The sequence below is a fragment of the Indicator indicator genome, chromosome 2, assembly GCF_027791375.1.
Source record: "Indicator indicator isolate 239-I01 chromosome 2, UM_Iind_1.1, whole genome shotgun sequence".
Lineage (NCBI taxonomy): Eukaryota > Metazoa > Chordata > Aves > Piciformes > Indicatoridae > Indicator > Indicator indicator.
In genome coordinates, this window is record NC_072011.1 from 57,184,757 (window position 1) to 57,202,308 (window position 17,552).

General features: G+C 40.2%; 1 protein-coding gene across 2 annotated transcripts in view; it reads left to right on the forward strand.

The window, feature by feature from the left end:
• Window positions 1-16,882, forward strand: part of CNIH3 (cornichon family AMPA receptor auxiliary protein 3) — a 61,112-nt gene extending 44,230 nt beyond the window's left edge. For both annotated transcript variants that reach the window (XM_054398053.1, XM_054398061.1), the window contains 3 exons: window positions 12,921-13,033; window positions 14,680-14,823; window positions 16,855-16,882. In XM_054398053.1, the coding sequence (XP_054254028.1) occupies window positions 12,921-13,033; window positions 14,680-14,823; window positions 16,855-16,882 (285 nt within the window). The remainder of the gene's footprint in view (window positions 1-12,920; window positions 13,034-14,679; window positions 14,824-16,854) is intronic.
• The last annotated feature ends 670 nt before the right edge of the window (window positions 16,883-17,552 follow it).

Genomic DNA, 17,552 nt, shown 5'->3' on the forward strand with positions numbered 1-17,552 from the left:
TTGAGGTCCCTTCCAACCCTAACAATTCTATATTCTATGATTCTCATAGTCTTGAGAAAAGGAGGCTAAGAGGAGATTTTCTCACTCTCTACAGCTCCCTGAAAGGAGGTTTGGAGTGAGGTGGGTGTGTTTCCTCACCCCAGTAACAAGCAACAGGACAAGAGGAAATACCCTTGTGTTTTGTACCATGGGAGGTTTAGGTTGGATATTAGGAGAAACTTCTTCACTGAAAGGGTTCTCAAACACTGGAGCAGGCTCCCCAGGGAGATGCTTGAATCTCTAGAAGTGTTTAAAAGAGGCAGAGATGTGGTGCTAAGGGACATAGTTTAGCACCAGACTTGGTTGAGTCAGATAGTGGTTGGACTTGATGATCTTACAGATCTTTACCAACCAAAACAATTCTGTGATTTTATGATAATTTAAACACCATTTAGATAAAAAACATGTAGTACATTCTTGGTAGTTCACAGGATCACAGGATGTTAGGGGTTGGATGGACCTCTGAAGATCAAGTCCAAGCCCCCTGGCCAGAGCAGGACCACAGAATCTAGCACGAGTCACACAGGAATGCATCCAGATGGGTCTTGAAAGTCTCCAGGGAGGGAGACTCCACAAGCCCTCTGGGTAGCCTGTTCCAGTGCTCTGTGACCCTCACAGTGAAGAAGTTTCTCCTCATGTTGAGGTGGAACCTCCTGTGCTGTAGTTTACATCTCTTACCCCTTTATGGCCAAGTTTATATCCATTACCCCATAGTTACGACCAAATACATACAAATGCATAGAATTTCACAGTGAAACTTCAAAGAAACCACAAGGGTTGAACTGAGTAGAACGCAGGGAAGAAATGCAAGGTCTTGATTTCATAATTCAATGCTTCATTTCAGCTAGGAATATTTTTACTCCTTAGAAAAATCATTTATTGCCTTCCCTCAGTGTTAGGAGAGGACTCTGTCATGAAGGAATGTGGCTAGTATACATTTCCAGGAAGTCAGGTTGCCTTTTGATCGAATCACACTGCAAGATGATAGAATCATGGAATACATTGGCTTAGAAGATCTGAACTTTCTGTTAACTAGCCTGATAAACAACAGGAATATGAAACAGTTGTTCAGTAAACCTTTTTTAGAGGTTTAAATGTATCATCTCTTCTTGGGACTGCAGAGAGATTCTGAATTAACATTATAATATCAAAACTCTTTGCATTATAAAACTGCCTTTGGTACCTTCAAAAGGATGGTTTCAGGCTATTCTATTTGTCTATTTTTTTATGGAAGAAAATACAATACAGGAGCAAATCTGCTTTTGTTGTATTTAGGTGGATGTTCTGTTGTCTTATATTTTACCAGTGTTTGAATTTTGCATTCTTTTTCAATATCCTTAGTTGAATACTTTGATCTTTTAAAGCCCTGTTGTGCTTTGGCTGGAGATTCCTTTCAGCAAGGTTTGGCTCTCCTTTTCTGATGTGTTTTTGTTACTGTTTGTGTTACAGCAATGCTTCCAGAGCCAGTTAAATAATACAGCCTTATTGTGCCAGGTGCTACCAAAACCTCATGGTAATAAATATGACGACCATTTGTGTACCTTCACAAGACATGTAGACATCAGGAAAGGAAAGTTTGTGCAGCTGATCTGATGACAGAAATTTTATTTTCAGCGTGCTACTTAGTTTTCTTGTTAAGCAGGCATAGTTAGAATCCTCTATTTTAAATTGAAGCTAAAAATTTGTTGGCTGTTTTTGAGGTGGTTCATTGAGTTAATAATTTCACATAGTCTTTCATCTCTACAGCAGCTGTTCAAATCCAGCTCAGTCTGGAGTGGGAGTCAAACTACCGTAGTTTGGTTGCCTGTTTGGAATAGAATAATCTCATGTTGTTTGCTCAGAGACTTGTGGTGCTTGCTCTTCAGAAATACTAATAAACAATATGAAGAGATAGAGCTCTGTCAACATCATAGTGAGAATGAGCTGCACCCCCTCGCTATACATCTGCACACAATTAGCTCCTCAGCTGCCTCAAAAGGAATTCTAGAGTTTGCATGGAGGCAGTGAAATAAAGGATATTGCTGTTTCTAAAGCATTAATTAGATGTGCAGATTTTGTGGAGTGTAAATTTGCCATGCTGTATGCTTTCTGTCAGTGAGGACTTGGAGTGTAATTGCAAGATCTTTCATAAAACTAAATTCAAGTTCTCTTTGGTTTGAAATGACGTAGGACATTTTTAAGTGCCTTAGACTCTGAGTGTGTGTGAGACATAAAACTGGTAAGGGACGACAGGCATGAAAATAGAACACAGGAGGTTTAGCTTAAACTGAATGAAAAACTTCTTTCCTTTGAGGATGCTGGAGCACTGGAACAGACTGCCCAGAGAGGCTGTGAAATCTTTTCCAGAAAATTTCAAAATCTGCTTGAACGTGTTCCTATGCAATCTGATCTAGGTGAACCTGCTGTAGCAGGGGGGGTTGGACGAGATGACCTCTGGAGGTCCCTTCCAACCCTTACCACTCATCACAGTGAGGCCACATCTTGAATACTGTGTTCAGTTTTGGGCCCCTCACCACAAGAAAAACACTGAGGTGCTGGAGTCTGTCTAGAGAAGGGAGCAAAGCTGGTGAAGGATCTAGAGAACAAATCTTACGAGGAGCAGCTGAGGGAACTGGGACTGTTTAGTCTGGAGAAGAGGAGGCTGAGGTGAGACCTTATTGCTATCTACAGTTCCCTGGAAGGACATTGGAGTGAGGTGGGGGTCAATCTTCTCTCCCTAGTATCAGGTGATGGAATGAGAGGAAATGGCCTGACATTGTGCCAGGTGAGGTTTAGTTTGGATATTAAGAAAAATGTCTTTATTGAAACAGTGGTCAGGCATTGCAGTAAGTTGCCCAGGGAGGAGATGGAGTCACCATCTCTGGAGGTGTTTTCAAGAAGCATGTTGACATGGTACTGTGGGACATGATTTAAGGGCCTTTGTGGTGTTAGGCTGACAGTTTGACTTGACAATTTTAGAGATCTTTTCCAGCCAAAACAGTTCTATGATTCTATTATTCTGTGAAGTGTGTATTTAATTACTCCTTAAAAACATATTGCTAGACTGCATATGATGATGCCAACTTTCATCTGGCCTTTGGAGTGGCTTTGACAAGGTATTTTTATATTGGGAATGACTAACTTTATGCTCAGGATAAAATTTGAAGATAGCTAAAGATGTATTAGAATCATAGAATGGTATGGGTTGCATGGGACCTCCAGAGATCATCAAGTCCAACCCCTCTGCCCAAAGCAGGATCACCTAGGGCAGGTCAAACAGGAATACATTGAGGCAGGTTTTGAAAATCTCCAGAGAAGGAGACTCCACAACCTCTCTGGGCAGCCTGTTTCCAGGGCTCAATTTTTAGGGATGAGCTCTTTTTAGACAATTTTGATCATCATCCCTTGTTAGTCAAAAGAGGCATGAGATAAAATTTAAGTCTGCTGTTCATGTAAACAGCTAGACAGTCCTTGTGTTGTACAAGTGAAAGGAAATAAAATGTAACTTGACAAGGGAAGTGCAGATACAGGAAAAGCAAGTAAAATATTTTTAACTGGAGTATTCTATGCTCTGTGTTGGTTTAATTTCTTTCTGCATTTTGCCTAAAAGAGGATGGCTTTAACATACTGATAGTGATTCATGTTTGGTAGAGATTTTGTTTGCATCCAGCAGCATGGGGGATATAATGATTTTTCCCTGAGTCTTGCAATAAATTGGCACTGTAGACAAAACTTAGGCCTTTGGTGGCTTTGTTGCTGAGCTCCCTTTTTGCTCTCCAATAGGAAATTCATCTACAGATTGTCTACAGATCATTCTCTTCATCACTCTCTTAAGTCCTAGAAGGACACTGAACTGTAGGAGCAGGTCCATGAAGATGATCCAAGAGCTGGACCACCTGCCCTGTGGAGACAGGCTGTGAGGGTGGGGAAGGCTCTGTGGGGGACCTTCTAGCAGCATTACAGTACCTGAAGGGGGCCTGCCAGAAAGCTGGGGAGGGACTTTTCACAAGGGCTTGTAGAGGTAGGACAAGGAGGAATGGCTTTGAGCTGAAAGAGGGGAGATTTAGACTGGGTATTAGGAAGAAATTCTTTCCAGTGAGGGTGGTGAGACCCTGGAACAGGTTGCCCAGGGAAGTTCTGGATGCCCCTCCCTGGAAGTGTTCAAAGCCAGGTTGGACAGGGCCTTGAGCAATCCCCTTGGAAGGGGGAACTTGGAGTTGGAACTAAGCGACCTTTAAGGTCAGTCCAAACCATTCTGTGATTTATTTTTTTTTCTTCTCTTTTATTATATTTATTATCTATGAAGTGTGGAATGGGATAAAACAGGGGTGTGCCCTATTCGATTAGTTCCTTGGCCACTCACATAATTTTAATTTCATTGGGAAGAGTGGAACTTGGCACAGCTATTTTGCAGAACTGTCATTAAAATTGGGAGCAAAGAGCTGGCAGTTTTTATACTTTCTGAACAAATAACCCAGTAATTGTTGCCTGACTAGAGATGGTGCATCACATTCTTCTGTTATAAATATATTTGGTTTATATTCACTGAAAGGTATTCCTACTGCAGTAAAAATACTGAGCATAATCCCTTTTGTGGTGTCCTTGTGTACAGTGTCATATCTGGAAAGAATGTCCTGGAGATCAGAACTTAGAGGAAGTGTGGTATTTCTGGCAGGCAATTAATTCACTACTGACACTCATTTATTGTGTGCATTGTGCCATCACTATTTTTAGTCAAATTTACAAGCTCCTGAACTCAGCACTTTCCAGAAGTTAGAACATAAAGGTTGTTAGTTTTAGCAGTCATTACCTAAGGATGTTTGTGTGCTTACGTAGGGATAATGAAAATATATATCATGTTGTGCCTACACAGGTGTTCAGAGCAGGGGCAGATCATAAGGAGAAAAATCACAAAACTGTTACAAAAGAAAGACTTCAAGTTGGTGATTCAGTCACAGCTTGGTTCTTACCCCCCTTTTACTTCAGAGTGGAAGTGAGATTTGCTAGTGTGATGCCTGATGGAAATTTAAATATCTTTTGAAACTCTTAATATTATCACTCATGAAAATATTTATGTATAAAAGTATCTCAGGTTAACTCACTGTATTTTGCTGTGAATCTCATCTTTTAAATGTTTATTCAACAATCCAAGTGGCAAGCAAAGTATCCCCTGTAATAGATGACCTCTTGCTTTGCATTTTGCATTTTCCCAGTACCGTTCTGGAGGATATGTTAAACGTATGTCCTTGCAATATCAAAGCAGAATAAGGTTGAAAATGCAGCAAAAATGTACATGAGTAGGTGTTGCCCATAATGTACTCCTGAAAGCAGTGTACTTCTCAGCTGCTTGGGGTAATGTAATTTATGCATTTTATTCCTCAGAGCCGTGTTGGAGATACTGGCAAAATTTGACTTGCTAATGACCTCTAATTTGGTATGCAATAAAGTAAATATTTGCATTTTAATAAAAGTAAAGAAACTGGAGTTGTGTCGAATGTCACTGTTACATTCAGCAGAATGCTCATTGTGGATTGAAGTTGGGAGCAGACCCTATAAAGTTACTATATGAGTACAAAAGCAATATAATACCTAAAAATAGAGTTCAGTGTTTTTTTTACATTGTACCTGTTATATGGATGCACATTGTTTCTGCTGGGAGTGCAATGTTCTGTCTTGCATTAAGATGCTGATGTTTTCAATGAAGCTGTTGGAATAGCAGGGCAGGGGCTGTCTTTACCATGTCTGTGCTGTACCAAGTCTGCTTCCTCAGACTGACAGCTGTTACATGCCAGATACAGAAACAGCCCTTTCGTCAACACTTAGTTTTCAGCATTTATGAAACTGTCAATCTCAGGCAGACCCCCAGAAGAAGGCCTGAGGGCCCTTCCTGTGCCGTGCAGATGGCTGAACTTCATTTTAATGATCACTGAGATTTCTGCCTGTGAAATGAGGGGCTGGTTTTCTAGGTCCTAACAAACAGCTGTGGTACTAATTGTCATTCTCACCAGTGTTGGGTGAGCAGACGAAGATGGCACTAACTCTTGGAATAACCCAGTGGTGAGATGTGCTGGCTGGTTGTATCTGAAATGCATTAGTGAGGGAGGGCAAGAAAGGATTAGGTGTTCAAAAAATGTGTAGATGTGGCAGTTTGGGACATGGTTTAATGGCCATTGTGGTGTTGGGTTGGTGGTTGGACTTGATCTTAAAGGTCTTTTCCAACTGTGTAAATGTGCCCTGAGCTGCAGAAAACGCCTCACTGAGCAGAGACTGAGGTGGGAAGAGAAACCACTGAACAGAATTAGTGCTGCTCTGACCCAAACCAAGCCAATTCTGTCATGGTTTGTACAATTCATTAAAAAAAAAAACCAAAAAAGAAACCAAGTCCCTGGAGGTGTTTAAGAAAAGACTGGATGAGGCACTTAGTGCCACGGTCTAGTTGATTAGATAGGGTTGGGTGATCAGTTGGACTTGATGATCTTGGAGGTCTCTTCCAACCTGGTTGATTCTGTGGTAGCATCACATAATGGTTGGACTCGATGATCTTCAAGGTTTTTTCCAACCAAAACAATCCTCTGATTCTTTGATTAGTTGTGAGTACCTGCCTTCAATTCTATGATTTATTACCCTGATTTGTGTCAGTGTTGTGGAAATCAGACAAGTTCACACTAACCCAGCTCATGGTACTGGTTTTGAATTAATGTTAAAAGAAGAAAGGTCAGGAAGATATCTCCTGATCTCTGCTGAGTGGAAAAGAACAGTTCACAGGGCAGATACACTTGTAAGATCATGGTACATCTGCCTTGATGACGTGCCTTCCCAGGACAGGTCACTTTTTGAATTGTGCTGGTGCCCTGCAGGCCTTACAGTGGAAAAGTCTTTTTTTAAATCCATTTCATAACCTCTTTACCTGTTGCCTCTTACGACCTCCAATGGGCTCTGCAATGCAGAAATATTTATAGATATTCTTGATGAATGCCCCATAAAGACCTGATCTTCCTCTGTCACTCTTGTTAAAGTTATTATTTGTATTATGACAAAGTTTAAATATTCTAGTCATAAACTAGCCCAAGTGGAATCTATAAATTTTTGAATATAATTACCCCCACATTGCAGAAGACAAAAATGAGACAATGAGAAGTGAATTGATAGGCCTAAATATAGACATGTTTAGTAGCTGAGGTGGAAAGAGCATCCAGAAATCCTGTGTTTTATTATTAGATCTGGTACTCTGATACAGATGGATATGGAGTGCTTTGTGAGAATGATAATTAGGTTCTTTCTGTTACTCATTTTTGTCTGGTATTTGTGCGGTGGAGTGACTTATGTTCACAATCCACTTAGCACTGTCTCATGAAATTCCAACCAGTGCATTAAAATCATGAAATTACCTTTATGGAGCACTGGTGGTGTGCTTCTTTATTTCATTGTGATCCAAAAAGGTGGAGGGGTGAAAACACAGCCCTTGCATCCTTTCTTTTATTTGTTCTCTGCGTTTGGTCCAGAACACTGAGTCTTGCATGTGTGCACCATTGCTCTCCCAAGATAAAATACAAATCTGTGTATGTCAGCTTAGTAGGTACAACTGCAGGATTTTTTTTTTTTGTTAAATCTGGAATCCATTTTCCAGACGTTTTCTTCTCAGCTAGTTGCATACATCACAGAATCACAGAATGGTGACAGTTAAAAGAGCCCTCTGAAGATCATCTAGTCCAACTCCTGATAAATCCATACAGCAAACTGCTAAATACTTCTAGAGGTTCGCGTAACATAGTTTTAAATTACTTAAAACACTTTAGTTGTAGGTTTGTGTTATATCAATTTTAATTTGGTTGCTTTAAGTGACTAGAGAACAGAGCTCATAGAGACATGAGCAGAAGTGAATTTTAACAGGAGGATTGAAAGAAATTGAACCTGAAAATTTGATCTGAAAATCTTAGTGTATTTAACTGTGACAGCGTCATATTGGAACAAAGCTGGAAGTGGGTAGTTTCAGAATGGATGTGTGGAAGAAGTTCTTCCCCATGAGAGTGGTGAGACCCTGAAATGGGTTGCCCAGGGAGGTGGTTGAGGCCCCATCCCTGGAGGTGTTTAAGGCCAGGCTGGATGAGGCTCTGGCCAGCCTGATGTAGTGTGAGGTGTCCCTGCCCGTGGCAGGGGGGTTGGAACTAAATGATCCTTGTGGTCTCTTCCAGCCCTGACTGATTCTATGATTCTATGGTTGGGCTCTAGGGCAGCTTTTCAGGGGAGATTTTGGAAGTGAAGAAGAATCATAGAATGGTTTAAGTTGGAGGGGACCTTCAAGATCATCTAGTTCCAACCCCACTGCCATGTGTAGGGATGCCTTCCAGTAGACCGGGTTGCTCAAGTCCCTGTCCAGCCTGATCTTGATCACCTCCAGGGAGCAGTCATCCACAACATCCCTGGGCAGCCTATTCTAGTGTCTCACCACCCTAAGTAACTCAAATAATTTGAATTGGATTAGATAGATACAGTACAAAGTGGAAGTGGGAAGCCTTCCTTTATTCCAACAGTAAATTTTATGTTTCATCTGTTTGATCAGTGCAAGCAATAGTTTAAAACTGTTGCAAATATTACGATGTGTGGGTCTGTGTATTTACATTACACACAGTTGACCCTACTTCTTTGGTTTGTGCAACAGCAGGGGCAAACAGACATGATTTTTTTCAGTGTATGTATGTTCCACATGCATGCACAATCTGGACTGTTTCTGTTTTCTGTGTTTTTTTCATTTGCTTGCACCACAGTTCTGTGTTGTTCAATTAGGAAAATTCCAGAGTCATTAAATATTTGCCTCCCTTTGGTCTCACAATGTTTTTAGTTCAGCAGCTGATGCTCCCCAGAAACTGAGGCTGGATCTAGCAAGCTCTATCAGAGCAGGCTTTAACTTACAGTTGAAATAACTCATGTTCTGAAAACCTTTAGTAGGTCTCTATCCCCTCTTTCCCTGCTACTGATAAAAACAAATCTGTACGACAACTTTAGCAAGGGATATGGTGGGGAAAAGCAGCAAAGTGAGCACCACAGTGACAAATTGCAGGTGTCCCTTAGTAGAAGCAGGTCTGATAGCATTAAGCACTGCAATAAAGCAACATGCAGTTAGGTCAGTGCTAATATGGGGCCCTGGAGTCATTCCATGCATGCATGGTGGTTTCAGTGTCTTGTTGCTTTTAGATGGATGGAAAAGGGCTTGTGTGTTTGTAAGGTGAATCACCAGAGCTCTTACATTACCTGAAAGAGATTCGACCTCCACTACTCTTCAGTTTTTCCTTGCCCTTGGTGGGAGGAGAAGGCAAGTATCAAAAAGGAAGTTGTCTCATCCTCTAACAGCATAATGAAGACTCTCAGAAGCCTTGGGAAGAGTAGAGTGTCTAATGGCTGGCAATTTCTGTGGATGGTGTAAAATGTGTGGTTATAGTATGGAGGCTGGTGTGCACAGATCGATACTGATGTAGAATGAGAGTCCTTTTGGGGGGAAAAATCCCAGCAGGTCTGTGAGAATTACAATTTTTGTGTAGCACTCAGGAACATTGATCTTCAGAGAAGTGCTGGAAAGAAGCACAAGGTCTTGGCATGTCAGTGGCTTAGCAGTGACTGGGAAAACAGTCACTTGCTTATTGGGGTTCAATTTTTAGGCATAAGAATTTAGTAGCACTGATGAAGGGAGAATGATATTCCTGCTGTAATCTTCCCAAGTTTGGCATTTGTGAGGTGTTTTACGTGTTCTGCTCACTGTTGAGGCAAGCTGTAAGACTCATTCTATGTAAAAACAATGTAATGTTCTGTAGAAGCTAAATTACATTTCAGCAGGAAGTATCCATATGGCGTAAACAAATTAAGGAGGAAAAGTACTGGCAGGAAAACATGGGCTAATCTTTTGTGTGAGAACAGCAGAATATATTTAGGAAATGGGATATAGAATAAATTTATGCAGAACTGAGCTTCCTGAGGTATGCTCTTCTGCAGTTGCAGTCTAAAGAGGTCTTTGTATTCCTTTAAACACAAAGAAGCTGCTGACAGGTGCTTACCTTCAGTGCTTCTTTCCTCATGCTTTAGTTTAACCAAACCTAGCTGTCTATCCACAGCAAACCCTGCCTTATTTTCTTTGAAATTAGAGAGGGAGAATCTGCATGTCCGTTTATGTGCATCCTGCTTTGTATGAGGATGCTTTCAATGTTTATTGTGAGATGATACTGAGTATGATACCTAAGATTTTACATTTTCAATGCCAAGTGAGGGGTTGCGAATAAGACTTTTTAATATTTACTGACATGAACGTTTACTGAACTGTATATATCAAAGCAAACCTTGTGAAAGTGTAGTAGTTTCTTTCACTCACTGATGTTATAGCAAAAAGTGTTTTTAATTAGCAGCATTATGGTCTAAAAGCTGAACTCTCTTTCAGGCTTTCCAGTGCTTTTCCACCCGTAAATGCCAGCCAGCAGTATTTCTGGTGATCGATTCATAATGCCGTTCATTAGTTGTGACTCAAAGTGACCAAGGTGTAGTCCTTGAGAAATGTTCTGCTTTGCCAATTTGTCCTTCAGCTATGTGTTCTGTAACCATATTAAGACTTCATCTGTGTCAGAAAGCAGAAGTCATCTGAATCGGGGTGTTCCTGGTTCAAAACAGCAGTGTACTGTTTATATGTGAACATGCTTACCATCTGACAGCTGCCTAAGGTCTCCCAGGAATGAATTAAACTCAGTAGTTTACTTCCTGTTGCACAGCTATTTGTGTCACAGAAGTTACTATCGCAGCTAACAGCAGGAGCTAGGGTGGACTGCTGCTCAGTCAGCTTTTCTTCTCTCCAGGAGCAGAACGCTGCATTGGGTAAAGTTGATTGGAAGTTTCCACTGTTTCCAGATGACATTGTGTCAAACAGCAGGATGAATCTCATGGCCAACTACTGAGGCAGTGTTATTTTTCAGTTTTTCAGTTTGCTTATCCTCATAAGCCTTGCTTTTGTACAATACAGTGTATGCATTCAATTCTCTCACCACCTTTTTAGATTTAGTCTTTTAGGTGAATTGCCTGAATCTAAATGGTAATTGGCTTTGCAGGCTGGGCTTCGTTTGCTTCTTTGCCTGAATTTCCTTCAGAAGCTGTGATCAGCACTAATCCTCTATTTATTTATGTCCACAGGAAAATACTGCCTCCAAGAAAAAAGGTGAAGAGACATGAAAGAGCCATTTGTTGTTTCTATCAAAAGCTTAGGTAGATTTAATTTACACCACAAACTGTGACTGGAAAGTGAGTCCATTTCTGAGAGTTCACTGCCTCCTTCCTTTCCTTTCTAGCTTCACAGCAGATGTTTTGGGTTTTAAGCTCTACATACATTTTCACCATGGATTTCATTCCTTGTTATTACCAGCCAGCCCACTGATCAGGCACCAAGGTTGTGTTCTTGCTGTGTTTGTGTATTGTGTTGGAGTAAAAAAGCAAATATGTGCTAATGAATATAATGTGGGTTTAAGTTTTGTGATGTTTAGTGAGTAGACTTATATTATGAAGAGCTTTCTTGTCTGCACTTTGTGATGAAGATGAATCATTCTGTGGGGAAAGGTTATAGTAACGTTGTAGATGACATTCTAAAAAGGAAAAAAAAAAGTAAAATAAAAGAATCCATCAGTGATAAATAGCTACCATCTGGAATCTGAACTATGTAATTGTATTAAGATTTGTCATCCACATAAGATAAGCTTTTGAGAATAAGTTGAAGGCATAGACACTGAGATATCCAAACATGTTAACTACTTCAGGCAGTGAAGTTAGATGAAAGTAAAAAAATATGTTCCATGAGAGGTGGAAAGACTCCTAGAAACAAAAAGATGGGATTCATTGCAGAGCAGCTGTATGAGAGTAGATAGGCACTGGGACTAGTTCTGTAGTAGGTTTCACATTGTTTTAAAAAAATAGAACTCACTGTAATTATTCAACAGATGAAAATGAATTGACATTAAGCTCCTCAAATGCTTTTTGTGATTTACCTTTGTTTGATATAGGTCCAAGATGCAGCAAGGGATGCAGATGAATTGTGATAGGATTGTCTAGCATTCAGAAATAGGTAGTGCTGGAAAATCCATCTCTTCTATGACTTGAAAAAAAGAAATAGAGATTTCTGAGAAAAAATGCATTGTAAAGAAATATGAGAAGAAAGACAGCTAAGCAATGGGAAAAAAGCAAAATGCCTTTAGAAATACCTACTCTGAATCAACACCACATACATTTCTGTTTCTGCCAGCTGCCCACTCACTTTCTCTTTTAATAGAAAGCATCATCTTGAGTCTGAAACAAGTAATGTGGGGAATCATGGATTTACTAAGGAAGTGAGTTTCCTGTCTTAGTGAAGTTTGGTTTGCTATCCTAACTTAGTAATGGATTTGATCTCCTTAGGGTGTGTGTAACATAGCAAGATGGTAGAAGCAGCCTTTTATTTTTTCAAGGACATTCCTCCTTGAAAAGCTTCAGTAACAGCTTTATTATTTCCTTTCTGGAATGCATGGGTAATGAAATTTAGTTCTCTAAAAACTCTTTCACAGGCATTGCCTTACAGTACTTCTGTGAGGGAGGCAGTAATATAACCTACATTTTGTAGACAGAAATCTGGAGCGCCAGCTAAAGCAGTAAAAGATTGGTCCCATGCTTCTCCCCAAGCTCCTGGAGTACAGCTGTGGTTAGAACCTGAACAAACCTGGCACTTCATCTTGTGCTCAGTACTCATAGCCAAGCTGTCTGTTAGCTGAGGTGTACCTAGGCACAGACAGACACACAGGAGACTTGCAGAGATTATTTGGTTTATGGAAAAAAACCCAACTACTTAGGTGACTAAAATCAAAGAGATGTTTTACTGACAGCCATTGTTTCTGTTGCTTTCTTTTCAGCTGGTGTTGCCAGAGTACTCTATCCATAGTCTTTTCTGCATCATGTTTTTGTGTGCACAACAGTGGCTCACGCTGGGGTTAAATATTCCTTTGCTGTTTTACCACTTCTGGAGGTAAGCTCACCTTTTATATGCTGACTGCTTGTTGTTTACCAGCTCGGCACACGTGCTGACCAAGAGATGTCGGATGTTCAGTAGTTCTGCATTTCCACCATGTTTGTAAAAAAGCACAGATGCTTTTTGTCTGTCAAGAGCCTCATTGTGTTACGAAGATGCTGTGGTAGCAGATACCTTCTGTTGTGAAGTAGCTTGAAGAGTAATTCTGTTAAGAAGGCAAGCTCATTATCTCAAGGAGGAGCTACAAAGTAGGAGCTGGTATAGTTCTCAGAAAGCCAAATGAAATGGAGCTATGAGTGCTTTTCTCCCTAATGGTTGGGTGCAGTAAAACCAATACTGTTTTAGGATTCTGTTTCACTAAGGCTTAACAACCAAAGTGTTACAATAATATTGGTTTTAAAAGTTTTTAAAAACAAATAAAAAAAAATAAAAGTCTTATGTCCAAGGTTAAAATGGTCAGAATCTACATAATGATATCAGCCTCTGGAGGGAACTTTTGATTGTCATTGTTTCCATCATTCTCCATATGCTGTGCTACAATTACTCCATAATTCCTGCTGGGTTTACTGCAGATAGATTTGGATTCATTGTGTAAAGTTCTGCACAAAACCATGGGAAGGTACTGTGTAATATCTTCATCCCAATGAAGATAATTAAGCAAAATAAAATAAATAAATATAAACAAAATAAAAATAAATACATTGTAAAATAAAAATAAATTGTAATGTTATTATTGTAAGCGGATGTGGCTAAGTTATTATGACAACATGAACTTTCAAACTTTGCTACTGCTTACTTATTTGGGGGTTTATATCTGTCTATCTGTTTATCTGTCTATCTATAAGCAATCCCAACCATCTGCACTATTTTCATTACTATTTCAAAGCAACAGAAATAACAATATTTTATCTGCTTCATGCTGATCTTAAAGCAGTTCATTAACTTTGAGGACTTCTTTTTTGGCTTGCCTTTACTTTGGACTGCAAAGGAACTGAGACAAAAGCTCCTTTTCCTCTTCTGTAAAGAGAAGAATCTTTCCCTATCAAAATTACTTGTATGATAAGTTTTTCAGCAGTGCTACATCATAGAATGCTTATTCCAACCCCCCTGCCGTATGCAAGGACACCTTCTACTAGATCAAGTTGCTCATGTAGATCAAGCAGAAAACATTAATCAGCCAGCTCTTATATTACTCCATATTGACTTTTTTCCTTTTCAGAGTTGGAGGAACTGAGCTGTTAGTTTGCTGAGACTGTCACCTTTCCTTGTGTCTGAAATCAGTTGTGTAGGTGCAATTAAAGCTCCGCCATGCTGTGATCACAAGCCACCATATATTGTCACTCACAATCTGTAAGTTATTAGTCAATAATCCAGAAATAACTATATAGGAAGGGAGAATGTCTCCATCTAAAGAATTCGTAGAACACAGGAAGTCCACATCCATTCATTCATGGCTTGGATCTCTAAAAATGGTCTGCTTAGGCTAGTGTCATAGACTAGTGGCTTGAAAAAGAGAGGAGAATTCCTCCTGTATCATGGAAGATGGTTGCCTTTTGAGCTGGTGATCAGGAGGGTGTATATCTGCACATATTTAATACACACTATTACAGAGTCATTCCAGGTGTCTTCTCCTGCTCTTCCAGGTATTTTCGTTGCCCAGCAGATAGTTCAGAGCTAGCGTATGATCCACCTGCAGTCATGAATGCAGATACATTGAGTTACTGTCAAAAAGAAGCCTGGTGTAAACTAGCTTTTTATCTCCTTTCCTTCTTCTACTATCTGTACTGGTAAGTCTGGTCACTTCACTAAGGAAATAGTAGCTGCTTTTCATGTGACATGTGAAGTTGTGTTTAGGAATGACTGGAACCACCTGGCTCATTATCTTAGTCTTAAAACAACTTGCTTCTGATCTTGATTCATGGAGGCATGCCCACTTAGAGCAGCATGTGCTTGTATCTACTGACACCTCAATACAGACTATTAAGCCTTTATCTAAGGCCTGAGCCAGCCTCAGGGCCAACCCCAGGAAAAAGATTATTGCTCCTCTACATGGTCTCTTCTGGTGTGTGAAATGGCAAATGTTCTGATAATGACACCAAATAAAAATGATAATGTTCTTATAATACGATAGAATCATAAGAAAAATAATACATCTGCTGGTGTAGTGATGCTCAAGATAGTAAGCAGATAGGAACGTGGGGTGCACAACGACTGTAGTCATTCCTGCGGCACCCTTTCATGACAGGGTGAGCCTGTGCATGGGCCAAACCCCTAATGTAAATACATTCTTGAAGATAGGCACCCTAGTTGTTTGTTGTCCCCTCTGCCCCTTTCCACTCTCAGATGTCTTTAGAACACAGTCACAGATGCCCAGTGCAAGAATTTGTGAGGAGCATATTTAAGATATGGCCTTGGCAGGATCCCTGTAATCACCCCATAAAACTGCTTGACAGCAAAGGTTAACGTGCTTTAAATGGAGGTGGTGTTTTATGATGCGTTTTTTCTACTCCTTCTTCCATAATGTATTGCTTAGAGTGCCTCTTCAAGCCAATCTTGCTTGCACTTATCCCTCTATAAGACAGATTTGTATGCTGGTGGAAGAGGATAAATATTATTTCTTCTTTGATTACTGTTCCATAATCTGTTCTGCTCTTACCAGTATCTTGAGGACTCATTACTGCAGGTTATTGTTTCCCAATATTGCTTTTAAATACTATTGAGAATAAAGTTTTCTCTCCATGTGTGCATGCGTATGTCTACACACATGAGAGAAAGAAGGTAGAAGGGCTCAGACTCACAGAAGCTGGCATGAGAGAAAGAAGGTAGAAGGGCTCAGACTCACAGAAGCTGGCAGGTGCCTATCTCACACTAAGATGGATGGGGCACAAGAATCTGAATAGGAGTTTAGCATCCAGTAGCTTGGTGGGTTTGGGCTGAGAAGCTTTGCCTGCCAGTCCTTTTCACAGGAAAGCATGGCAGTAGTGCTAGACAGGTTCTGTTGGTGCTGCAAGGAGTTGGATGGAGATAGAATCGCAGCAAGATATGGTTGGAGAGAGAAGCGTTTTTAATCCCACCTTTTGTTTTGGCTCTGACTCTGCCAGAGTCAGCATTGTAGTGTGGTCTAGCATTTCTGCTGGGACTCTGCTGCTGTGCAGCTACCTCTGAGCCTTGCTTCTTCCGTTTTAAACTGTGGCCAGAACCCAAAACTCAGCTGCCTGTTGTTAAATAAAATAGTATTAATTGCATTCAGTTTTGCTATGCTCTCCTGGGTATTGTCAGAATTAGAAATGCAGTAAAATGGAGCTGTGGTAACACTCTCCAGTTTCTTCATTTTTCAGAGTTGTTTTTAATATGTATGGATTCACTCCAGCTAGTGTCTGCATTTTATGTTTCTTCTACTGCATGGGTTTTGTTTTTTTTTCCCCCTCCAAAGGAAACAAAATAATGCAGTTTTGCAGGAAACCTTGCCTGCCCTGCTGAGAGTTGCTGGCTGGAGTTTTAAAGATCAAGCACAACAAAGCAAAATGGTTTTGTTTCTTCACTGTTCAAATTCAGACATCAGACTGCACTTTAATAAGCTCAAACACAGCTTGTGGTGAAGTATGTCGATAATGAATTTGTTATTTCTTGAGTGCTTTTTGACACCTGTCTTGAATACACCATAATTAAGATGCTTTAGAGAGGATGAAAGAGGGCAAAGGGAAGCACAGGCCGTTACAGTCAGACCTGAGGAACAGACAACAAAGGGTTATAAAAATCAAAGTGCTCTGTATGCTTCAAAAGGATACTTTCATTTTGTGTCTTTCTTTTACATTCAGCATGATCTACACTTTGGTGAGCTCTTAACTGAAAGATCATCATTAAAGACTGAAAACAACAAAGGCTGGAAGCGCAAAGGACGAGTGATCCAAGTGATGCATGATTGTAAAAAAAAAAAAAAAAAAAGAAAAGAAAAAAGAAAAAAAAATGAAAAGAAAAAAGCAAAGAGATGAAAATTTTGAACCCAAGAAGTAAACAGACTCCATGAAAGAGAGAACCAGCAAGAACCAGCAGAGAGAACCAGCAAGAACCAGCAGAATACTATGGGAGAATGCCTGCAGTAACTGTGGTTTGTCTCCTGTTTCTCAATGTGTCGCCATCAATCACTTTCAAAACCCAAACTCAACAAAGCAAAAATGCAACAAGGTAGGGCCAAGTAACACAACCGTTCAACTCTCCAGGGATAATGCTGCTTGGTTTAGTGGATTCATTATAAACTATAGTCCCTGCTGTCTTCCAGGGGGCAAAGTTTCTTTTGTTAATGACAATTCTGGACTAAAGAAGCAGATGTCAAGACCATCCTGCACAAACTGAACAGCTACACAACCTATTGTGACCATGAGCACCGACTGGAGTTTAGATCAGATGTGTGACTGTTCTGCAGGGTGTTCACGAGACCCTAAGCAAACAGGGATGGCAGATCTTGTGGAATTGTTTTAGTGTTGTGGGTTTTTTTCCACCCATAACAACAATAACA